General features: G+C 35.7%; 4 protein-coding genes across 4 annotated transcripts; 2 read left to right on the top strand and 2 right to left on the bottom strand.

Annotated features, from left to right (window-relative positions):
* Nucleotides 1-2,056: 2,056 nt before the first annotated feature.
* On the top strand, nt 2,057-3,808 carry LOC18022595 (histidine-containing phosphotransfer protein 3). The gene is made up of 6 exons (XM_006405577.2): nt 2,057-2,374; nt 2,738-2,868; nt 2,970-3,041; nt 3,127-3,198; nt 3,285-3,357; nt 3,452-3,808. The coding sequence occupies exons 1-6, from the start codon at nt 2,309-2,311 to the stop codon at nt 3,503-3,505; spliced, it is 468 nt and encodes a 155-aa protein (XP_006405640.1). The 5' UTR covers nt 2,057-2,308; the 3' UTR covers nt 3,506-3,808.
* Nucleotides 3,809-3,821: 13 nt separating this feature from the next.
* Nucleotides 3,822-5,932, bottom strand: LOC18022594 (BAG family molecular chaperone regulator 8, chloroplastic). Its single transcript, XM_024158867.1, has 2 exons — nt 5,119-5,932; nt 3,822-5,035 (listed from the first exon to the last, which is right to left on the bottom strand). Exons 1-2 carry the CDS (start codon nt 5,749-5,751, stop codon nt 4,118-4,120), a joined length of 1,551 nt encoding a protein of 516 aa, XP_024014635.1. The 5' UTR covers nt 5,752-5,932; the 3' UTR covers nt 3,822-4,117.
* Nucleotides 5,933-7,411: 1,479 nt separating this feature from the next.
* On the top strand, nt 7,412-9,495 carry LOC18022593 (pentatricopeptide repeat-containing protein At5g39350). Its single transcript, XM_006405575.2, has one exon. It carries the CDS (start codon nt 7,412-7,414, stop codon nt 9,410-9,412), a length of 2,001 nt encoding a protein of 666 aa, XP_006405638.1. The 3' UTR covers nt 9,413-9,495.
* Nucleotides 9,496-9,593: 98 nt separating this feature from the next.
* On the bottom strand, nt 9,594-11,488 carry LOC18022592 (EID1-like F-box protein 2). The gene is made up of 2 exons (XM_006405574.2): nt 11,176-11,488; nt 9,594-10,642 (listed from the first exon to the last, which is right to left on the bottom strand). The coding sequence occupies exon 2, from the start codon at nt 10,631-10,633 to the stop codon at nt 9,884-9,886; it is 750 nt and encodes a 249-aa protein (XP_006405637.1). The 5' UTR covers nt 10,634-10,642; nt 11,176-11,488; the 3' UTR covers nt 9,594-9,883.
* Nucleotides 11,489-24,114: the final 12,626 nt, after the last annotated feature.

Raw genomic sequence — 24,114 nt, 5'->3', positions numbered from 1 at the left:
TGATGTAGAGTGAAATGGAATACGGTAGTGTCGTATTTATAGTGAAACAGTATAGGGTTTTCGCAATACCGTTGAGCTGTATGTAATCTGGCGGCCAAGTATATTTTTCTCAATTCAAATTTAACACAATATTGATTGGAAAATAGCGAATCCTACATTTTTTGTAAAGTAGTTGTTATTGAGTATCTATACGGTGATCCGAAATAAATGGGATAGTATTCAATAACAAACTAATAGAATATTCTCATAGATTGAGATTTAGAAATAACTCGAAATTAAATTTCTAGATGTTATACAATGCCGTTAAAAGGGAAAATACATTGGCGGCTAAGTATATAAGTTCAAATTTAAATTAATACAATTATTTGGCAAATAAGTAAATACGTCATTTTTGGAAGTTGTTATTATTGTGTTAATAATCGAGTATGCGATAAAAAAGATTTGAAGATTTGTATATTTTCTATTATATTTTGAATTCAAGATTCTCTCATGCGTAAAATGTTCTTAATATGTAAATATATTTATTGCGATATCTTTTTCATTTGTCCTGACTATTAAGAGCTAAATATTACGTAAAGGGATTACATCATCAAAAATAATGAATTGCCTAAAATAAGAAACGGGTTAAATTAAAGGATCCGAGTCCTTTTAAACGGGTCAAAATAAAGGACGCGGATCCTCTTTTTTTTTGTTCGTGGAATACATTTTTTACAATGACATTTCATGTAATATAACACGTAACACCGATGTCAATTATGAAAAACAACGTTAGAAGATGTGATTACTCGACATGAAAAACAACGTTAGAAGATGTGATTACTCGACATGGTTATTTACAAAAATACAGCAAAATGTGTTCAACTATTTAAAATATAGTAAGAAAACTACTCTGAAATATTAATTATCTGTTTGATTTCAATCCAAAAGAATATATGAAAGAAAAAACAACACTACAAACAAATAATAATGTTGTTCTTAAATTATATTGTACTAAATTTGCACAAAACTAATGTGTCGTATTAGCTCAACTTCTACATGATTTGGAGTTTATTTCCGGGTATGAATTGTTCCTGGTATGAATTGTCTTTGCACTCGAAACACTTGAAAATCTATGTGTTTCAATTTCTTTATTGCATGGATAAAGTCTACATTTCCAGTTATCATGACCATACGAGGTTTATGACATTTGAGGAGTTATTTGTATGTTCAAGCCATCGTAGAATAGATAATATTCTTAGCAATAAGAGATCCCTTTTACTTTGGTTGGATTTTCATTTCCTCGTGCTTAGGATGAGATAATCTTCTTAGCAATAAGTTTTTCACACCCTCTTTTTATGAGTTCATTAATTTTATCAATTTTTTCTTCATCTTTGATGTCCTTTATACAACCATATGAGAAATTGTTGTGTTGATTGAGAACATCTTTGATTTTGGTTGTGATCCATTCCACAGTTGACATTATAAAAGATCAAATAGTTTACATTATATATGATACAAATTATTCTACTGATTATATTTTGACAATTAAGTTACAATAAAAAATCACGATAATTTTTTTCTGTTTTTGCCTTTTTGGTCACTACGACAATTGTTTTATATCAAAATCCAAAATATTACAAAAAATTGTTTAAAAAGTCGTTATTCTGAATCAGAATTTCTGATGTTTCATGTAAGAACTTAGTTGTCATTTAGAATTGGTTTAATTCTATGGAACTAGTCAACTAGGAGATGAATATCTCACATTCTTATGACCCGGTTCAGAGAATCAAACCGGTGTTCTTGAGAGTTGTTTACACAGTAATGCTTCAAATGAAAGATAAGCTCACAAGAATTTTGTATTTTTTTTGGTTAAAAAAAGTTCACAAGGACTTGTTAATAATCTTTCTCTAACTGTATAGAGAGAATCTTCCAGCATGAGAGATTCTTGGTGTCGGTGGTTTTTGAAATCACAGAAACACATCTAACGATTCGACGTTGAAAAAAATGAAATAGTTAAAAACGCAGAGAATTAATGTTATCAATCATGAATGAGAGATTCCGTTTTCATGGCTGAAATCAATGTTCCTCACTTTCTCAAAGTTGTCTTTTTCGACAACTAATAAGTATTCTTTTCCCCCTTTATTTATGGAAAAAGTAGATTATTTCTTTATTATTTTTGTCCAGAATTGATGATCTGTAACTGAAAGAATCTCTTTATTGAGATTGGAATTTTCAAGTCCAAAATTTCAGGGAAAAATTGCTCCTTTCTTTTTCTTCTCTATATCAAACTTCAAATCTCCTTCTCTCTGCTTCGTCTTCACGAGTAACCATGGACACTCTCGTTGCTCAGTTACAGAGGCAACTTCGTGATTACACCATTTCTCTCTATCACCAGGTTATCTATTTTATTTTTTCGCTTTCCCCAGAAATTTAGTAAATTTAGCACCTGCTCATCAAAGTGATTAATTTTCGTGGCTTAGAAATTGCAGATAAGTTTCAAAGGTGTCTCCTTTATAGAGATGATTCTCTGCAGTTTTTTAGGGTTTTAATTAAGCTTGTATTCGAAAATTGGGGATTTAAGAATTGGTTTAAGTGTCTGTAAAATGGATTATTGTCTCCTTTTTTTAAGGATGGCTCTCTGCGGTTATCTTAGGTTTCATATTTAAGCTTGTATATTGGAAATTGGGTCTTTTAGGAATCGGTTTCAGTATTTATGAGATGGGTTTCTGAGATTCGTTTGTTTTTTGGGTTTGTGAAGGGATTTCTGGATGATCAATTCACAGAACTGAAAAAGCTGCAAGATGAATGTAGCCCTGATTTTGTGGCTGAGGTTGTTTCTCTGTTCTTTGAAGACTGTGAGAAGCTTATCAGTAACATGGCTAGAGCTCTGTAAGTTTTATACTTTTCTTCCACTACTATCATCAAAAGCTCATCAAAAAGCATGTATGGTTAGTAACTGTTGATAAATATATATATATATATATATTCAGAGATCAGACAGGAAATGTAGATTTCAAGCTGGTCGGTTCTAGTGTTCATCAACTCAAAGGTAGTAGCTCAAGGTATGTTACATTGTCTCATTAATATCCGTCTCTTGTTTAATCTGGATTTAGTCTGAGTGAAGCGCTCCTTCTTGTTTCTATGAAGTGTTGGTGCCAAAAGAGTCAAAGGTCTTTGTATTACCTTCAAGGAATGTTGCGACTCTCAGAACTTTGGAGGGTGAGTTTTTCTTTGGATCTTCTTTTTGAATTCTGCTATGTTCTTCTGATTGTTGAGAGTAATTTAGGTAACAATCTCTGTTACAGATGTGTGAGATGTTTGCAGCAGGTGGATATTGAGTATAAGTCATTAAAGGCAAAGCTTCAAGATCTGTTCAATGTGAGTGAAAAGCAATGTGAAATTGTGAAATTCAAGAAAACATATATTTTTTTCCTTCGGATTTGATGAATATTTTTTGTATTGTTTGTTGCAGCTTGAGCAACAGATTGTCCAAGCTGGTGGTAGAATCCCTCAGGTGGATATATAAACTAGAAACCTGTCGATGAACAGAACAACAACATGATGATGATCTGGTTGCATTCTTCAAGTTATTCGCGTGTGGTACTACTTGGATGTGTTGCTTAAAAGAAGAAGAAAAAAAACTATTAGAATGTGTTGAAAAGAGAGGTGATTGTTGTTGATAGATCCGTACAATGGTTCTTCTAATAACATCTCTTTGGTTAGATCTAGACTTTTGAATCTTGATATTGATCTAATCTGAATACTGTTACCAACTGTAAATTTGTATCTCGTAAGACCATACGAACAAGAAGTATACATACACACACAAGAACAATGTCAGAAACAGAAGCAGAAGATTTTTGTGGAAGTTCTTCAAATTCAAGAAGCTACAGAAACCACATACAAGGTTACAGTCTACAAACTAATCTACCTAAGCAAAAGAATAGAGATTCTCTGAAAGAAAAAGCTCCAAGACGACAATGGCATAAAGAATACAGAAAACCAACAGAACAAACCAAGAAAAAAACACTCACAAAGATGTCCCCAGAAAAAGCTGAAACCTTTAGACTAATTCATCTGGTTATGTTACAATTTCCACAACACAAAAGTTTATCTTCGTTGGTTTTCACGACCCACCTCAAGGTTCCATTTTTAGTGGCAATGGAGGAGAGAACATCGAATCTTCTTTTCGAAGCTGGAACTCCCGCTTGTGTTCATTTCTTCCCGTGTGACTGACATTTTCGGTAACTTGTGCGTCTTCTTTACTGCACTCTGAAGAAGATTCTTCTTCATTCTCAGAGTGAACTTCTTCTTCTTCGTCTTCTCCAGAATCTTCATTCTCCTTGGGCACATATTTGATATCCTCAACCTCATTGTTTGATCCGCTTGTAGAACTTTCATATTCCTCACTTACACTTGCCTCTGGTGTATATCCATAAACCTTATAGACGTTCCCATCCTCTTCAAAGCTCACAGTTTTCCCTCCACTGCCTTTTATAACAACTCCGCTTCTGCTTCTACTTCTTGAATCACTAGCAACTTCAGCATCACGAGACATCATCAAGATCTCATCTCCATCATCAAATGAATCATCCTCTGCACTCGAAGTTAACTCATAGACATTCCTATTTTCGCCACACTTGACAGTCTTAGTAACCGGTGTCTTCGCTTTGTCGCCTTGCCTCAATGCTCCAACTCTAGACTTTGAGCTTCCAAGCTTTCTGCTGCTTTCAACAGAAACAATGGGGATTCCTTGAGCATCATCAGTCATGAAGTGGAACTCTTCCAGCTCGGCAATGTCCTCCTCGCCGCCATTGGAAGTAACATAGATTGTTTGTATCTGTTTCTTCGGTTTCTCGCTGGTGGTTCTTCTACCTTCTCCTACATGAAGCTTAGCTCCAGAACTCTTACATTTGCTCCTAAAGCTCACATCTTTCGCAGATTTACAAACAATTTCACGCCTTTTCACAGCACAATCATCAATGTAGTGTAAGAACCTCACCAAGTCTCTACACAATGTCCTTTTCCCATCTCTTATCATTGAATCAACCCTACCCTGAGAATGAAAATTGACTTTAAATAAATCAAGAGCTAAGCTTATAAAAGATTTTTCAGAATTGGATCTTTAGAACAACATACCTGAATGGAATCCAATTGCAGAAGCAAATCCGTAGCTTCTCGAGAAACGGCTTCGAAAGGGAAATGGGTTTTACCAGAGACCGAAGATTTGAGAGACAAGAAGCTAGATTTGATCGAAGCTAGCTCCTTGAGCTGCCTGAGTGATATGGATCTGCGAACAAGGTAAGACCGGAAATGGGTCTGGATCACACGCGCCGCCGAGTCCTTCAATGTAGAGTAAGAAGAGTCGCGACGAGCAGAAAATCGATTGAGCGACAAGTCGAGATCGTCGATTTTCCGGAGGAGATTGTCGTATTCTCGTTGAACGTTCTTCTGCTGCTTATGTTGCTGGTTCACGAAGCTATGTCGTTCCACGGCGGCGAATCTCGGAGACTTGGTTTCACAGGAACATTGAGTTTCTCGTTGTTGTTGTTGTTGTTGCTGATTTTGGAGATAAGAAGCAATAAGACGAAGAAGATGATCTAGATTCGGCGGGGAATCAGTTTGTTGGTTTGATTGGGTACAGCAAGGAGTACAATCTCCGAAGCAACAGGGTGATGACGTGGCGTAGTTAACGGAGATTAGAGGAATGCTTTCACGGTGGTTGTGGTGGCGCCGGCGGCAGCCGCCGTCGTGGTGGCAGTGAGATGCCATCTCGATTTTGGGTGAGAGAAAGAAAACGGACGGGCTTTGACTAGTGGGCCTCGTAGTAAATAGAAGGGGAAATTGCAGAACAAACCTCAAAGTAACCAAACTTTACAAAATAGTTCATCACCTAAGGAAAGTGAAACAAACCATCCAACCGGATTCGAAATATGTTTTATATTTTTGAGAGATTTTTGTGATTTGTATTTTTTCACCCATAACAAATGAAGTTTATAATAAGTAAAAGAAAATGTAATAAATAATATTAAATAATTAAATTTATTGTTATGAAAATCAATAAAAAAAGCGTATCAATAATTACAAATGATTTTTTTACTTTTGTGGAATCCATCGTCACTATATATACACAGTAATTTTTGTTTTTTATATTCTATATATACAAACATTTCGTTCAACTATAAACACATCTCAATTTATAAATAATAACATCTCTCTTATTCTCTTGTTTTTTTTTTATCGATCACTATCCATGTTTTTTTGTAGGTATAAAATTTTCATTTTTATTTATATTTATCATTATAATAAATTATATCTGTTATTATAACACTTACTTTACTATGCATAATTAGAATATATAAAGTTGAATATACAATGATGAAAACTAGATAGTATAAAAGAAATAAAAGATGTGCAGAAATTTGTAAGTGATCACTCGCTAAGATTTTCCATGGTTGTAACGAAAATTTTTTTGTGACATCCCAAATATTTGTTTTGGCCTAATTCTTTTTAATTCTTTTCTACAACTTAACTCCTAGTCCAATTTCTTTTTAATTCCTAATTAAAGTCCAAATCCATATCCTAACCCATGAAATTTGTTTTTAAACCAAAATCTCTAAACCAAACCTAGTGAAACCAAAAAGAAAAGGAAAGAAAAAGAGTGCAGCCGTAAGAAAACAACGAGGATAAGAGAAGAAGAAAAGAGAGAGAGAAAAGAAGAAGAAGAGAAGAGAGAAAGGAAGAGAGAGAGCTCACCGTCCACCATGAGGATCCATTGCTACCATGAGGAACAATTGCCACCATGAGCTGCACGTCTCCAGAGACCTGGAGAAGAAGAAAGTTGAAGGAGAAGGCACAGGTCTGGAGACTTACAGTTCATGGTGGCAATGGTTCCTCATGGTGGACAGTGAGCTCTCTCTTCCTTTTTCTCTTCTCTTCTTCTTTTCTCTCTTTCTTTTCTTCTTCTCTTATCCTCTTAAGAAAACGCTCTTTTTCTTTTCTTTTTTTTTTGGTTTCACTAGGTTTGGTTTAGAAGTTTTGGTTTAAAAACAAATTTCATGGGTTAGGATATGGATTTGGACTTTAATTAAGAATTAAGAAAGAAATTGGATTAGGGGTTAAGTTCTAGAAAATAATTAAAAGGAATTGGGCCAAAACAAATAATTGGGATGTCACATTTTTTACTTATAGAAGAAAAAAATTGATAGGAATTTGTCTTTGCGTAAAGGATAATGTGTTATTTGTAAACTTTGATTACTTTCAGGGCTTTTCCTACAATTCCTTCTAAACAAAGACCTTTTTACTATAATCGAAGAAAAAGATACAAACGGCACACAGTTCTTGTTTTGAATTATAATTCGGCACGCGTTCTAGTCAACTATGTCGCTTAGAAATGCGACCCAACAGATTCTTAAGTGAGTGACTTTTTTAAATGAGTGAGGTTTTGCGCAGAGCCAAACACGCACTTAGCGTCAAGCAGTACCAATCTCTCTTGAATCAGTATGCAGCTACTCAATCAATTGCCAAAACTAAGGCTTTACACTGCCACGTCATCACCGGCGGTCGAGTTTCCGATCACATTCTCTCGACTCTCTCCGTCACGTATGCCCTATGCGGTCACATCGCTTATGCACACAAGCTGTTCGAGGAAATGCCTCAAAGCTCCTTGCTTTCGTACAACATCGTCATCAGAATGTACGTGCGTGACGGATTGTATCAAGATGCTATCAACACGTTCGTTAGGATGGTTAGTGAGGGGATTCGTTGTTTTCCTGATGGTTACACGTACCCTTTTGTCGCAAAGGCTGCTGGAGAGTTAAAGTCTGTGAATTTAGGGATGGTTGTTCATGGGAGGATCTTGAGAAGCTGTTTTGGTGCGGATAAGTATGTGCAGAACGCGTTGCTGGCTATGTATATGAACCTTGGGAGGATTGAAACGGCGAGGAGAGTGTTTGGTGTAATGAAGAACAGAGATGTGATTTCGTGGAACACGATGATTAGTGGGTATTATAGGAATGGATATATGGATGATGCTCTGATGACGTTTGATCGGATGGTAAATGAAGGTGTTGATCCTGACCACGCTACAATTGTTTCCGTGTTGCCTGTTTGTGGTCACTTGAAGGATTTGGAAATGGGGAGAAAGGTTCATAGATTGGTTGAAGAGAAGCGGTTAGGGGATAAAATAGAGGTGAAGAACGTGATGGTGAATATGTACTTGAAATGTGGTCGCATGGACGAGGCGAGATTTGTCTTTGATAGGATGCAACGGAGGGATGTGATCGCATGGACTTGTATGATTAATGGTTACATAGAAGATGGTGATGTGAAAAACGCTTTGGAGCTGTGTAGATCGATGCAGTTTGATGGCGTAAAGCCTAATGCTGTTACTATAGCCTCTCTTGTTTCAGCATGTGGTGATGCTTTGAAGCTGAATGATGGTAAATGTTTACATGGTTGGGCAATAAGGCAAGAGATGTTTTCCGATGTCATTGTAGAAACATCTTTGATCAGCATGTATGCTAAATGCAAACGTATTGACCTGTGTTTCAAAGTCTTTTCGGGGGCTTCGAAGAACCAAACTGGACCTTGGAGTGCAATTATCTCTGGTTGTTTACAGAATGAGCTTGTGAGGGACGCGTTGGATCTCTTCAAATGGATGCGACGGGAAGATGTAGAGCCGAACATTGCTACACTAAACAGTCTTCTTCCAGCATATGCAACATTGGCAGATTTGCACCAGGCAATGAATATACATTGCTACCTAACGAAAACCGGGTTTATGTCAAGCCTCGATGCTGCTACAGGGCTGGTTCATGTTTACTCAAAGTGTGGAACTTTAGAATCCGCCCACAAGATATTCAATGGGATCCAGGAGAAACACAAGAGCAAAGATATAGTTCTATGGGGTGCATTGATTTCTGGCTACGGTATGCACGGAGATGGCCATAACGCGTTGCAAGTTTTCATGGAAATGGTTCGGTCTGGTGTGGCACCAAACGAAATTACATTTACCTCTGCCTTAAACGCGTGCAGCCATTCCGGTTTGGTCGAAGAAGGGTTGACACTATTCATGTTTATGCTTGAACATCATAAGACGGTAGCTCGATCAAACCATTACACTTGCATTGTTGATCTCCTTGGCCGAGCAGGTCGGCTAGACGAAGCTTACAATCTCATTACAACGATTCCATTAGAACCGGCCTCGACCGTTTGGGGTGCATTGCTTGCTGCTTGTGTCACACACGAGAATGTCCAGCTTGGAGAAATCGCAGCAGACAAGCTGTTCAAGCTGGAACCAGAGAACACTGGAAATTATGTGTTACTGGCGAATATCTATGCGGCTTTGGGGAGATGGAAAGATATGGAGAAGGTGAGAGAAATGATGGAGAATGATGGATTGAGAAAGAAACCGGCTCATAGCACAATCTAGATCAGACGTAGTTTAAGATTATGAACAGATGAAAGATAGAGATATTCATATAGGAACTAGACCATAGTTATGAACAGAAGTTACATCAGGATTTTGTATTTATTTTTGTCAATGAAATGCTCTAGGTTACGGAAACATGTGGAGAAGACACTCAAAGAAGAGATTACTAGTTTTTTGGGGTCAAATTAACATAAATTTAGCAGAAATAAATGATGTTCATACATATACAATCACTGTAACAACAAATTGGTTTGCACAACAATGATAGTTTGAGAATATGTGAATCTGAAATTGCTAGCTATTCTTGTCGAACCCTGCACAACTTCAGCTTATGATACACTTCAGACCACCTTTATGCAAAGTGATGATCCCAAAGTCCAGCAACAACAATTTCACCAGCAGAAAGAAACAGAGAGATGAGATCATAACATCTAACCACAGCTTCAAGCATTTTCTGAAAAACTCATATCGTCACTGAAGCTCGGATGCTCCCTCAGAATCGGACAAGGGCAAGAGTGTGCAAACTCCAAGCATATGTCCATTGAGACAAACATAATACTCAATGCTATCTTCATAAGCCCCCAATCTACAGCTAGCACTTTGTGGTATCATTTTGGCCTGAAGCATACTCCACAGCTTAGCTTTGCAATAAGGACAAACTTCTGTGGGATGAAACGATGTCCCTTTCCTAATAAGTAACTTCCTCACCTTTGACATTGAAAACGATTTGAAAATCCCACGGAAGAATCCCAAATCACCATCTTCTCCTTGATCCAGATGTTCACAAGGATCAGAAACATATAGAATGTCATCTGTTCGGCATTGTGGAGGAAGGAAGCTCCTTCCTGATGTTCTAGAGAAACGAGTCCTGTGAACAAAATGACCAGGGATTTGAACATCGTTAAAGAGTCCACCTTTGCTTGAACCTGAGCAGTAAATCAAAAGCTTCCCAAGTGCTCTCCAACTACCATCAACACTGTGGCTGCCACTAGATTGGAGATCACACACCATCTTTGGTGCTCTGGCTCTGCAGAACTCTTTCCATAGTAAACGCTTAGCGAGATCATCAAACCATTTACAGACGCAAGATAGAGTGGCGATTACATTAGGGTTCCAGTTTAGATGCTGAACGGTAAGGAACAATACTTCTTCGCTAAGATGTCCTTTCGTGCAATGACAAGTTGCCGAGTGAATGCAACGGTATTGTTTTGCTATTATCATTCTCTAAGCCTAGCAAGAACCAAGAAGAGAGAAAAAAAAAAACGTTAATTTTCCAAACTTTAGACAAGACATATCATACAGTAGACCACAAAACTTAAAACACTACATAACCGCAATGTAATCTTCATTGAACAAATGCATTAAATAAAGCAAAACAAAATGCATTAACTAATTGGTAAATTGACCAAATCATGAGCCAGAGATTAGAATTGCATATGATCAAAGATGGATTCTTTATAAATGAACGGCTATGCAATCTTAAGGAATCAAATTCGTTTTCTTGGTCAACCTAAATAATCTAAAAATAGGGCCTTTAAAGATTCCCACAAACCAAAACCAAAACCAATAAACCAATATCTATACATTCCTCACTACAAATACACAGATATTATAATGCAACCATATAAAGAATCTAGCACCAATACGAGGAAATAACATCAATTTCTATTCCTGAAGTAGATTTTAGGCATTAGTAGCAATTAAAAGACCATGATTTTCCCAGGAAAAGGGAAGGAAAATTCCTACAATGCGAAAGATCTCACCTTTGTTTACATCAATCTTATCTTTCCCAGAGGACCAAGAGCTTCGGAAAACCTTAAAAGTACCGACTTTGAGTAGAATCGAGAATACACTAATTAGGGTTTTGCTTGAGCAAGAGCGCAAATTTTCTGTAAATAAGAAGAAGAAAAGCAGAAAAGGATCAACATTTCAAGTAACACAGCTGTTTCCAACAATACCCAGAGAGAAAATTTTGAACTTCGCAAAGGAATGAAGAAGATGAGGAAAATGCATGCAAAGAATGGCTCAAGAAGAAGCAAATCTGCTATGTTTCCTAATTTTTGTTTCTTTCTTTTTCTGATTGTTTTCTATATAAGTGGGAAAATATGTTTGTCTGCTACTCTTGGGTTACGCTAAGGTACGGTAAAGTCTACGGTGTGGCTAATCATTTTGATTGGATGGAATTGAACAACGGTGCGTTTTGATAATTACGTTGGATTTTTAATTAAAGGGGAAGTTAATTAACTTCATACACTTTGTCTCCATCATCTATTATATTAAAACAGAAGTGTTATAAACAAATGGACTTCTAGTAACCGGCCCATTAACCATCAGGTTAATGTCTTATGGCCCATTAGGGTTTCTGATGCATTAGTTATGTAATGTATATATACACTGCTTATGGAAATAATAAGATTGGAGTTTTTCCCTTAATACGTTATCAGCACAAAGCTCAACTTCAAACGATCATATCTCTCAAAATACAAGGAGTTAGAAGGCAATCTACATATCATTTTGAAGCCCTGGAAGAGAAGAATCTAGTGGTGAAAACCGCTCCTCAATCCGACACCAGACGCGCCCTCAAGACTCAAAACAATCGGCGCTGTCCCACCTTAGCGGATGATTCTTTCCAAGCGGTGGTTCCTCCATTGTAGCAGCTGTTCGTCCTCCCTTCTGGCCATCATTCTCAGGAGTTTCCAGTAGATATCTGTGGTCTTTAGCTCCCAGATCATAAGCCGGTCAGAAATCCATTTGGCGAAAAGATATGCAAGACAATATGGATATCATTGTGAATAGTGGATCGAGCCACACCATTCTAAAAGACAAGAATCACTTCATAAATTTAGTAATCAAAACCGCAAACATTAGCACTATAGCGGATAGTTCGAGCCTAATAGAGGGCCATGGCCAAGCTAATGTGTTGTTATCAAATGGCACATATCTAGACATCTCTGATGCCTTATACTCACTCAGTTCTAAGAGAAACCTATTGAGTTTCAAAGACATAAGATTGAATGGTTTCCATATCGAAACTCAAGATGAAGGGAACAAAGAGTTTTTAATTATCACTAAAATGATAAATGGCCATAAACAAGTTTTTGAAACTATACCCGCCGTATCTACTGGCATTTACCATGCTAAAGTCAGTATGATTGAGGCTAATGCTGCTATCAAAGCATGGTTTTTAGATTACACTATTTGGCATGATCGCCTGGGTCATCCCGGTGCGAACATGATGCGTAAATTAGTCCAGAATTCTAAAGGGCACAGCCTTAAACCAAATGGTATTTTCCCTCAGCACCTCAAGTGCACAGCTTGCTCACAAGGGAAACTGATTACCCGACCTTCACCAGTCAAAGTGCCTAAAGAGACCTTGAACTTTCTGGAAAGAATCCAAGGAGACATATGTGGACCAATTCACCCACCTTGTGGGACATTCAGATATTTCATGGTCCTCATTGACGCATCGACCCGCTGGTCGCATGTCTGTCTGCTCTCTTCTAGGAACCAGGCTTTTGCTAGGTTATTGGCCCAAATCATCAGATTACGAACCCATTTTCCAGACTTCCCATTAAAGACTATACGTCTTGATAATGCTGGTGAATTCACTTCCCAAGCGTTTAATGAATATTGTATGTCCATGGGGGTAAGTGTTGAACATCCCGTTCCACATGTCCATACACAAAATGGATTAGCTGAATCCCTCATTAAACGAATTCAATGGGTTGCTAGACCATTACTCATGAGGTCACAACTCCCGGTCTCAGCTTGGGGACACACAGTCTTACATGCCGCTGAACTAATACGCATACGACCATCTAGTGAGCACAAATATTCACCATCCCAATTGCTAACGGGTCATGAGCCAGACGTCTCCCATATTAAAACATTTGGGTGTTCAGTCTATGTACCCATGGCACCACCACAGAGGACTAAAATGGGACCTCAAAGGAGGATGGGAATATATGTTGGTTTTGATTCTCCCACCATCATAAAATATCTCGAGCCAACTACAGGAGATCTGTTTAAAGCCAGATATGCAGATTGCCGATTTGATGAATCGGTATATCCTAGATTAGGTGGTGAGACAGACAAGCTGGTAAAAGAACTTTCATGGAATCAAACATCCACACAATGGCAAGATCCTCAGACTCTAGAATGTGATTCAGAGGTCCAAAGAATTATACATTTACAAAAGCTAGCTAATCAATTGCCAGATTCCTTTGCTGACCCGAACAAAGTTACCAAATCGTACATACCAGCTTGTAATGCACCAGTACGAATAGATGTCCCCTCAGGGAAAAGTCAAGTTGCTACAGAGTCTGACGCACGTAAGAAACGTGGCAGACCACCAGGTTCCAAAGATAAGAATCCCCGGAAATCAAAGAAATGTGCAATGATTGAAACCGGGATTCAAGAGAACACGGATACAGCCTCAGCTGATACTTACCCTATCGAACCATCTCAAGAGGTTTGGGACGCCAAAACTCAAGGTTCTGAAGGGATTGATAATAATGAGATCTCAATCAATTATATCATATTCGGTTCTCTATGGAACAGAAAAGATGTCGACATCAATGAAACTTTTGCATACAAGGTAGCACTTGAGATTGCGCACACGCAAGAGGATCTAGAACCCACGTCTATAATTGAGTGCACTCGTAGATCAGATTGGCTGAAATGGAAAGAAGCCATAAACGTGGAGTTGAATAGTTTAAAGAAACGGAATGTGTTTGGTCCGATCTTAAGGACACCATTCGATGTTAAACCAGTGGGAAACAAATGGGTCTTTGTGCGTAAAAGAAACGAACTCGGCGAAGTCGTTAGATACAAGGCACGCCTTGTAGCACAAGGATTCTCACAGAGACCCGGAATCGATTATGAGGAGACTTATTCTCCAGTGGTGGATGCAACTACATTTCGATTCCTCATAAGTCTGGCCATAAGAGAAAACTTAGATTTGCGGTTAATGGATGTTGTAACCGCATATCTTTATGGACCACTGGACAGTGAAATCTATATGAGATTACCAGATGGTATTGAGCTCAAAGATAAGCATGCATCTCGTGATAAACACTGCATTAGGCTGAACAAATCCTTATATGGACTGAAACAAAGCGGACGTATGTGGTATAACCGGTTAAGCGAATATCTCATCAGAGAAGGCTACGAAAACGATCCGATCAGTCCATGCATCTTCATCAGAAAATATCAAAACAAAGGATTTGTAATCATAGCAGTATACGTGGATGACTTGAACATCCTCGGAACATCTGGTGAAATCGCCCAAACAGTTGAATGCTTAAAAGCAGAGTTTGAAATGAAAGACCTAGGCAAAACTAAATTCTGTTTGGGATTACAACTTGAGTACGTCAATGACGGAATCCTTGTGCATCAATTGGCATACACTGAAAAGGTACTCAAGAGATTCAATATGGACCAGGCCCACCCATTAACCAGCCCAATGGTTGTGAGGAGCCTTGGATTGGATAGTGATCCATTCGGTCCAAAGAAGGACGATGAAGAAATCCTCGGTCCTGAAATGCCATACCTCAGTGCCATAGGAGCATTAATGTACTTGGCTAGTCACACTAGACCAGACATCTGCTTTGCCGTGAGCCTCTTAGCTCGCTTTAGTTCGTGTCCAACTCAAAGGCACTGGAACGGTATTAAGCACATCCTTAGATACCTTCAAGGTACTAAGGACTTGGGATTATTTTATTCTAACCATAACAAGGATGGTCTAGTTGGTTTTGCTGATGCAGGATATTTGTCAGATCCGCACTGTGCCCGGTCTCAAACCGGTTATGTTTTCATGCATGGAGGAACAGCAATATCTTGGAGATCCATGAAGCAGACTATTGCCGCTACCTCATCCAACCATGCGGAAATCTTGGCCATTCACGAAGCTAGTAGAGAGTGTGTTTGGTTGCGGTCCATGACTCAGCATATCCGATCAGATTGTGGTATGAACGAAGATAAGGAGCCTACGGTGATGTATGAAGACAATGCAGCTTGTATCGCTCAACTCAAGGACGGCTACATCAAAGGTGACCGGACGAAACATATTCTGCCCAAATTCTTCTTCACTCATGAGCTACAGAAGGATGGTCAGGTCAAGGTTCAGCAAGTCCGATCAAGCGAAAATTCAGCCGATCTATTCACTAAATCATTACCGACTTCTACACTCCGGAAGCTCATTCATCAGATAGGAATGCGTAGACTTAGAGATCTACAGTGATGCCTAAACCAGGGGGAGTAATGCGTGTTGTACTCTTTTTCCTTCACCATGGTTTTTCCCACTGGGTTTTCCTGGTAAGGTTTTAATGAGGCAACGTTCCCCAGCGCATTATAGAGATCCCGGTTTTGTGACAGGCACGGTTACCTTGTCCAAAGGGGAATGTTATAAACAAATGGAATTCTAGTAACCGGCCCATTAACCATCAGGTTAATGTCTCATGGCCCATTAGGGTTTCTGATGCATTAGTTATGTAATGTATATATACACTGCTTATGGAAATAATAAGATTGGAGTTTTTCCCTTAATAAGAAGCACATTTAGTACTTGCTTTCAAACACTCCTAATTTTTTTTAAGTGTTTAAAAATAATTTTAATAATTATTTATATTCAATTTCGAAAATTAGTTATTAATTTAAATATTTTTAGAGTTCCTTAAATATAGGTAATTTAGATTTGATTTGATTAAATATAATAAATCAGATATTAATTTAGATTTGATTTAAAGATTCTAATTTAAATAATTTCTATGCTATTAAATATTTTTATCAAAAATATCTAGAATTTTTGAAAAAAAAAATAATTCACATATGAAAAATAATGGTCATATTTGAAATATAAAATATTTCTAATGATGTAAATAATATGATATTTATGTTGTTTATATAATATATTTATGATTATGATTTATTTACAAATTAATAATAAAATAATAGGTAAAATTCAAATGTATAATTAAATATTAAAAATATATTTTTTAAAATTCCTAGAACTAAAAATATATATAAAAATCGGGTTAAAAATATTTTGGTAACTAAAATCACTAATTTTGAATTATACATATATATTGAAAATATTTTTTCATACAAAATAAAAACATAAAAAATAAAATTTATTGCATACACTATAATGTGGTTTGAAAAACCAGTTGTACACTCCCTTCGTTGATTAAATTTTAGAAAACTATAATGCTAAATAATACTGTTAATACATCTCAAATTTTTAACAAATATTTATATTATACGGTAATATGAATGGAAAAGTTAGAATTATGTTTTTATAATAGTTCATTTTGAATTAATATTAGCGGACAGGTTAAAATTATATTTTTATAATCATAATTAATTTTAATACTATAAAAATATATCTAAACACAAAAATCAATTTTTTCACTTATTAAAAAAATATTTATAAAAATAATTATATCTAAACTCAAAAACACAAATATATATTACAAAATTCGTTAAACAATAAAAAATATTCCCGTGCGGATGCCGGGGTTAAAATCTAGTATATATTAAAAGCGGGTTCAGAATAAGCAATGGAGGCCTCTCATTGAGTTTCAGCTGGTTAATTACCTCTTACCCCTTGATGAGAAAAATTAATTTCGAAAATATTAACCAATTTTTTTTAATTAAACTCGAAGATATCAATATCGTCGGCCCTAAAAGCGTGAATCTGAATGTCGTCGGTCCATATTAACTATTTTTCGTAACTTAAACGAAACCCTAACAATATAAACCCTAAGTTTGAACACCTATATAAATACGTCTCCTATGTTCATTCTTCCATATCGTTTTAGAAAAACCCTAGGTTAAACTTACTCATATGCAATAGTTTCTTCGTTTTCTTTGTGTTTTACGCCGTTTTGATTTCTGCTTTTAGTTTGCTTGCTTTTTTTCTTTTGCTTTATTTTGATGTTGTTGTTGCTTCTCTATTGTAGGGTGATCTTTCGAGAAAGATACTGAAGTTGTGAATGCAGGCTGATCTTTCGAGAAGGATATTTAAGTGCAATCTTATTCTTCCTTTTCATTCAGCTTATTGGTCTTGTGTAACTTTCTCATATGCAATATATATTTTTTTTTTGATGTTGTTGTTGCTTTTCTATTGTAGGCTGTTCTTCTGAAAAAGATACTGAAGTTGTGAACGCATTCTTCCTTTTCATTCCGCTTATCGGTTTCATGCAAGTGTCGTTAGCCGTACTTTTTAGGTTAGTTTGTTTAACCTTTTGATTTCAATTTCAAAGGTCTTGATTTAACCTAAACTTATGTTGAAATCGGACATGTGCAATATTTTTTTTTATTTTCTTCGTAGTTTACGCCGCTTTGATACTTACTTTTTCTATTTTTACTTATCGTTTTTGGTTTGATGTTGTGTTTTTTCTAGTGTAGGTTGATCTGCTGAAAAGGATATTGAAGTTGTGTACTTTTTTCCGTTATGGTTCATTCCTAATTGAGTAGTTTTGCACCTTTCTCTTCGTGATTTATTTTTAGTTTTTATGTTCACTTACTGATTGATGGAAGGTTTATTCATGGTTATGCTCTTATATGATGTTTTCTCTGTTTTTTGACAGATTTAAACGCCTATTCACTTCTGACAAGGTATGTGCTTCGTTTGAAACAGGTTTGTGCTTTTGTCTGTTTTGATTCCGTTTTGGTTGTCTCTTTGGTGATTTTTTTGATAGTTTTTCATTTAATTATCATCTTTCTTATCTTGATTTTTTATAGGTTTTAGGTGTTCGTGTCCTGTTTCGGAGAGGGTTGCTTTAGTGTTCTTAAATAGTGGCAAGAGGTAGAGATTTTCATGGTTATATTTTTTTGTTACACTATGATTTTGTTCGTTTTTTGCCCTAATATTGGTTGTTTAGCTATTATCAGGGTTATATGTCATTGCCTCTCTTTTATAAGTTTTAGTATTTTTTGTTTGCTGCAGCAATATATAACTCAAATCAAGAAATTTGTGTTTGTGTCGTTCTTATTTTATCTGAATTATGATTTTTGGATCATGTGGCATTGTTTATCATCTTTCCCTTTTGTCATCACTATCTGTGACACTGTTCTGTTTTGCATCCTTTTCACTGACAGATCTCTTGGCACTCTCGGGGATTCTGGTGCTGCGGTAATATCTCATGTGATTTTTGCTTCGCGTTGCATCTTCTTGACCCACTGTCTGAAGAGCTCTATTTCTATCTTCCACCGCAAGTTTCTCGGTTTCTTTTATCTTATGTTGTTCCTTGAGCTGTTTTTGAGTTCTCTTCCATGTACTTGCTAATAACTTTCTTCTTTTCTTCCATCGCAAATTTCTCAATTTCTTTTCTCTTATGTTGTTGCTGAATTGTTTTTGAATTCTCTTATGTGTCCTCGCGAAGAACTTTCTTCTTTTCTTCTACCACAAGTTTCTCGATAATTTTTCTCTTTTATATGTTGTTCCTGAGCTGCTTTTGAATTCTCTTTTATGTCCTTATGAAGGAATTTTTTTCTTTTCCTACTGCAAGTTTCTCGATTTCTTTTCTCTTCTGCTGTTCCTGAGCTGTTTTTGAATTCCTTTCTATCACTGCAACTTTATCTACCTCAGTATTTTTCCTTTGTGTCTTAGCTTCTTCTGCTTCTTTTCGTTCTGAACGAGCAGCCATAGGTTTTTCTATTACCGGATTGATATTCTCGCCAGCTTCTTTTTCAATGCCTATTGATATTTTATTTTTCATCCCCACCTTTTGCTCCTCTGCCCTCAGAGACTCAGGTATCTTTAGAGGAGAACCAGATTGATTACTTTGTTTCGCAAGCCGATCTGGCGTGACAGCACTTCGTGAAGGAAACTGAGACGCAGACGAAGAAGCTGTAATGGCTGCAACATTTCTTTTAGGCTTGGTTTCTGACGACGTGGCTGGCTGCAGGACGAAAAGGAGGGCGTGAAGGAGAAGTAAGTGGTGGTGATGGCGAAGAAGTCCCTCAAGAGAGACAAAAAGGGGAGCCGTAGGAGAAGAAAGGAATGTTAAAACAGAAAAGAGGCATTATGATATGGGAAAGGGATGTCAAAAATGGATAAATGGTAAAGAGTAAAGTTTGTGTGTGTTTGTATATATATATATGTGTTGTTTTGGTGTGTAAAGAGGAAATATAACTTTTCAGGCAGGGAAAGAAAAGTATTCATTTTCTCCAGTGAAGTTATCTTTCGAATCTCTGTTCAGTTGATACTTTTGCTCCTTAGCTTAACAGAAAGCTTGCCGAAGAAGCAAAGAACAACGTGAAAACTTGAAAAGTGAACCCAAGTTTGAATTTTTTTTTACTTTTCAAAAGAGAGTCTTCTTGAAGCAGTTGTTTTAAGAGATTAAACATGCTATTGCAGAAGAAAAAAATTATAGTTTAATGCAGAAGAAATATTAACATAGTAAAGTTTTTCATAACTGTTCAAAATTTATCGTTCAAGTGAAAAATCAATTCTGTAATTGCTAATCAGTGTATCATACCAAGGAGACTTAGTTCCCAAGGCAAATGAGAATAGCCAAAACTTTCACTTTCCTTCCTGGTTGCTAGAGATTTTTGCAGCGGATACTATTACAATGTGTGAACGATTAAACATATGTCCTTCCTTCTTTGGCTAATCAATTATATGATATCAATGTATTGTATAAGTTTTCTATAAAAAGTATTTTAATTTGCATGATGATATTTTTTAAAATATGTTTATAGTTACTTGGACTCACAAAACTTGATAGACCAGTGTTCGAGATTTAAAGATGTTGTAATTTTTGGCATCGTGAAAGTCTAAAGTTGCATAACAATAGAAAATTTTTGTTGGAAAACACAAAAACACTATATGGTTTGTACCATTGGGATTTTACCTTAATATATCAACTTTTAAAAGCTATGTACCAATATGTTGGAGCCATTTTAAATAAAAGAAAACAAGGAACGTTAGCCTACATTTCTATAACAAAGGTGTAATCAAGTCCAAAGGTAGTATAGGATAATAATGAGGTCACAAAAACTCCCTTAATCTTCAAGAGAGTGTTATGATTACTGTGGCCGTATTTTTATAAATCTTTTCTGCTTATTGAATGCTTATCTACATAACTGGATTTCCATATTTTAGAAACATGCACTCTCCCATGGTGTAATTAAGTTTTGTATGCGAGTATGATATCCAATTAATAGGGAACAAGTACAAGCATGCATATTTTAGATGCGAGTACGATTTCCGACATTGATCGGCCATTAAACATCAAAAGTGAGGATTCACTACCACTATTATTTTGATTTCTCACATAATGTTTTCATTTGTATGTATTATGTCTTTTACTTAAAAGCTTCTCAGGGACCAAGATACCATGAGCCATGGTCATTAGGTGATCTAATTGATTTTAAATATCTTTCCGTTAAATCTTCCTCTTAATCAAACATTGGTTTTTATACCTTTAATACTGGTTATTATTTTGCAGCTTAGGAATGATGATAGTTTTTTTAAAAAAATTAGTAATGATTTCAGAGATTTTGTTCGTATCTTGGAAATTTTTGACTATGTATCTTTGTTATTCTTATTTGTTTTTTTTATGGGTTTTTGATATGTCTGCTTTAAGGAGGTGTAGTATAAATGTTGAGCTTCTTTCTGGATGCTTATTATATAAATCTCTATATGTTGGATTTATCACCAAATGTTAACTGTAAGTTAAGTTTAATTAATCACTGCATGTTTTGGATAATTATTGGAAATTTTTTGTTCTTGGAATTCTTCTCTATCTTTATCTTTGGTCTCTTTGTTACACAGATAGGTCGATCGGGTTCTGTTTGTTTCGACTTGATAAATCAGACTTGGAGTCCTATAAATCGATCTCTCTGTTTATTTCATGTTTAATACACAAAACATGTTCCGTTTGAGAGAGAGTTATAATGTGCAAATTATTGGCTTAGCCATTGTGTATTTAGCTTCAGATTTTTCTTGAGAAAAAGCTGAACGATGATGAAGAGTATGTGAAACCTGCAATGTAGACGCATGTGTGGAACAAGCAAGAGGTCTATATATGTAGGTGCAATCAATGGTCTCCTTGTGGATAACAGTATCTTGATAAGTGGTTGCCAAACTGATAAAACTTCTGCAGACGTAAGTCCTCCGGGTAAACCTGAAATGGTTTATGGAGCATTCAACAGTGCTGTACAGATCATACTTGGGGAGACAAAGGGTACGATTACATACAAAGAATTATATTGAAGGCAAGAAAGCTCCTTAAGAAACAAGGTTTTGCTCAATGACCAGAGATGTACTGTAACGATAGTTATGTGAATGCTTCTTTTATCTGTCGAGAATTGCATGTTGTTTGCAATTTTCTCAAAAGTATTGAATTGTTTGATGTTTGTCAAGTGTTCTTTATCCATTGCCCGTTAGTTATGGCAAATGTCCTTCTAATTGGCTATGATCTTATCATACCTCTCCAAGTTGTCCACTTGTGACGTGTTCTGATCGAACGTGGTACATATATTTTCTCAATCTTCCCAATATAATTTAGCTAATAAACAATAATAACTATATAAATTATAGTAAATGCTACTATTTCTGCCAATTTGTAATAGTTCCTCAATCTTCCCTACATAATTTAGCTAATAATAAACAATAATATCTATATAAATTATATAAATTCTATGTTTTCCAGATTTATGTATGAGTTACTCAGAATTAAAATTTTCTAAAATCACTAGATTAGATATTACAATTTCTTTTTTTTTTAATCCATATATTTTTTCATTACTATATACAAGATCCTTGGAAAGAGTTTCGTTTTCAACGTTGCTAAAATTTTTGTTTCCAGATGACTCTGTACCGAGATCATGTGTGTGGTGAATATTGTTGAATTAATTGTGACTTTACTCAATTAAATGTTAACTTTCTAGATCATATGTTGAAGTTGTGTATGGCAGAGTGCAGGATGAAAAAAAGAAGAGTGAATAGGAACATGAAGAATACAAAAAGAGCACATGAAATGGACAAGAATAAATATGTAAATTTTATTTAATTTAATAACTATTAAGATTATTCAATATAAATTTATATATGTATAAATCAAAGTTAGCATACCCGATTTAATTAACAAATTTTAATTACTTTTATTTTTAGTATATTTCATTGATATTATTCAATATGAATTACATGAAAAGATAGTATAATAGGTTTCATTCCAGTTTTTTTTGTACTATAAAATAACTCAAAACTCGATTAACTGGTCATCTCTTTTGTTTTTGACATATATTTTAATAAAATAATATAGTATTATGAAAAAGCGTAAAAAATAGCAATAAGTCAAGTTTTTAGTTGTGTATTAACGTAGAATAAAGATAAAAATTGAGTATGTGTAAAAAGAAGATTTTTTAAAGAATATTTAGTTGATGATTTAGAGAATTGGGTGTAGACTGTGTTTTCATTGTGGGAGAAAAACCCTTAAGGTAACCTTGCGATTAAGAGTGTCAGTGCCTTGTATTGCGCTGCAGAAGGTCAGGTGACGGATTCTGTTAATGTGTACAAGATGGGTGTCAGGTTTTGCTGGAGGTTGGGACTTTAACTCTGAGAATCAAGTTAAAGTTCCTTTTTTCTTGCCCTCTAGAACTATTATCTGATAATGAATCACATAGTTTAGTTAACAACCTTAAAGTTACTTAAAGAAGATTACTCTAGGTTTACAAAAGGAACTCGAGAAGCGGAGAAGCATAGTAAACTCAAGAGAAAATGAAAATTCATTGGTGTAAGCTCTGATAACAATTGGCCGATGTGAGTCCTCTTTATTTTACAAGCAGCAAATACATCATGAATTTACAGTGTCAAATCGAGGTCCCTAGGTTTGTCTCTAACTTACTGAGTAATGATTTGGTCAAAGCAGTGGTAAAGATGGAGATAGAATCAGAGATATAAGCTGAGAACTTTAGAATCTCTCGGTTATCTAATTCTGTGAGTTGGTATGAGACTGTGCACCATGGAATGCCCCAATGTAATCAAAATATGTGGTATAAAGAAAGTAACTTTCAAGTTATGACTAAAGAACAACATGGTGAATAAATTCTTATCCCACAAAGAAGAGAAAAGTGAATGGTGGGGGATCACCAAATACAAAATACCAACATATTAAATATAAAGTCAAATTTTGAGAGTAGTTAGATGTTTTAAATTATGTTGAGATCTGTTAAACGGTATAGAAGGACGTTTAGTCGAGCATTGTGTTTAAATTACCTTGGTCAATTCTACTTCGATAGTTAGCTAATAAAGTAAACCATTTTTTTTTTCTTTCAGATATTCCTCTTTGTATATTGAATTTGTGATATATAAAATTTAGGAAAAGGTAGGGAAGGAGAGAGGGAGACCGATAATGAAGAAAGAAGGAGGGAGATATACCTATATATATATATATGGAAAAAGAGAGAGAGAGAGAGAGAGAGAGAGAGAGAGAGAGAGAGAGAGAGAGAAAGAAAGAGAGAGAGAGATTGTGTTAATGATTTCAGGGATATGTAAATGGAGGGAGAGAGTGTGTGAGAGAAAGAAAAAGAGAGGGAGGGAGAGAGAAAGAGAAAGGAGAGAGACAGTCAAAGCTTCCAGGTACATGATATTAAATTAAATCTATGATAGTTTGTCTCTTTTGTGTTTCTAAATGTAGTTGTCTAAATTGTATGAGCTAATACAATTTCATATAATTTCAGTTTTCCGCTCC

The sequence above is a fragment of the Eutrema salsugineum genome, unplaced genomic scaffold (genome assembly GCF_000478725.1).
Source record: "Eutrema salsugineum unplaced genomic scaffold, Eutsalg1_0 scaffold_14, whole genome shotgun sequence".
NCBI lineage: Eukaryota > Viridiplantae > Streptophyta > Magnoliopsida > Brassicales > Brassicaceae > Eutrema > Eutrema salsugineum.
This window is presented reverse-complemented; position numbering and strand designations above follow the sequence as displayed.

What these genes read in the sequence shown, in the direction of transcription:
- LOC18022593 (XM_006405575.2), top strand. Translation starts at nt 7,412, where the DNA reads ATGAGTGAGGTTTTGCGCAGAGCCAAACACGCACTTAGCGTCAAGCAG.
- LOC18022592 (XM_006405574.2), bottom strand. Translation starts at nt 10,633, where the DNA reads ATGATAATAGCAAAACAATACCGTTGCATTCACTCGGCAACTTGTCAT.
- LOC18022595 (XM_006405577.2), top strand. Translation starts at nt 2,309, where the DNA reads ATGGACACTCTCGTTGCTCAGTTACAGAGGCAACTTCGTGATTACACC. An exon ending in CCATTTCTCTCTATCACCAG is followed by an intron (nt 2,375 to 2,737) that starts GTTATCTATTTT and finishes GGGTTTGTGAAG; the next exon opens with GGATTTCTGGATGATCAATT. An exon ending in CTCAAAGGTAGTAGCTCAAG is followed by an intron (nt 3,042 to 3,126) that starts GTATGTTACATT and finishes GTTTCTATGAAG; the next exon opens with TGTTGGTGCCAAAAGAGTCA.
- LOC18022594 (XM_024158867.1), bottom strand. Translation starts at nt 5,751, where the DNA reads ATGGCATCTCACTGCCACCACGACGGCGGCTGCCGCCGGCGCCACCAC. An exon ending in TGCAATTGGATTCCATTCAG is followed by an intron (nt 5,036 to 5,118) that starts GTATGTTGTTCT and finishes TTTCATTCTCAG; the next exon opens with GGTAGGGTTGATTCAATGAT.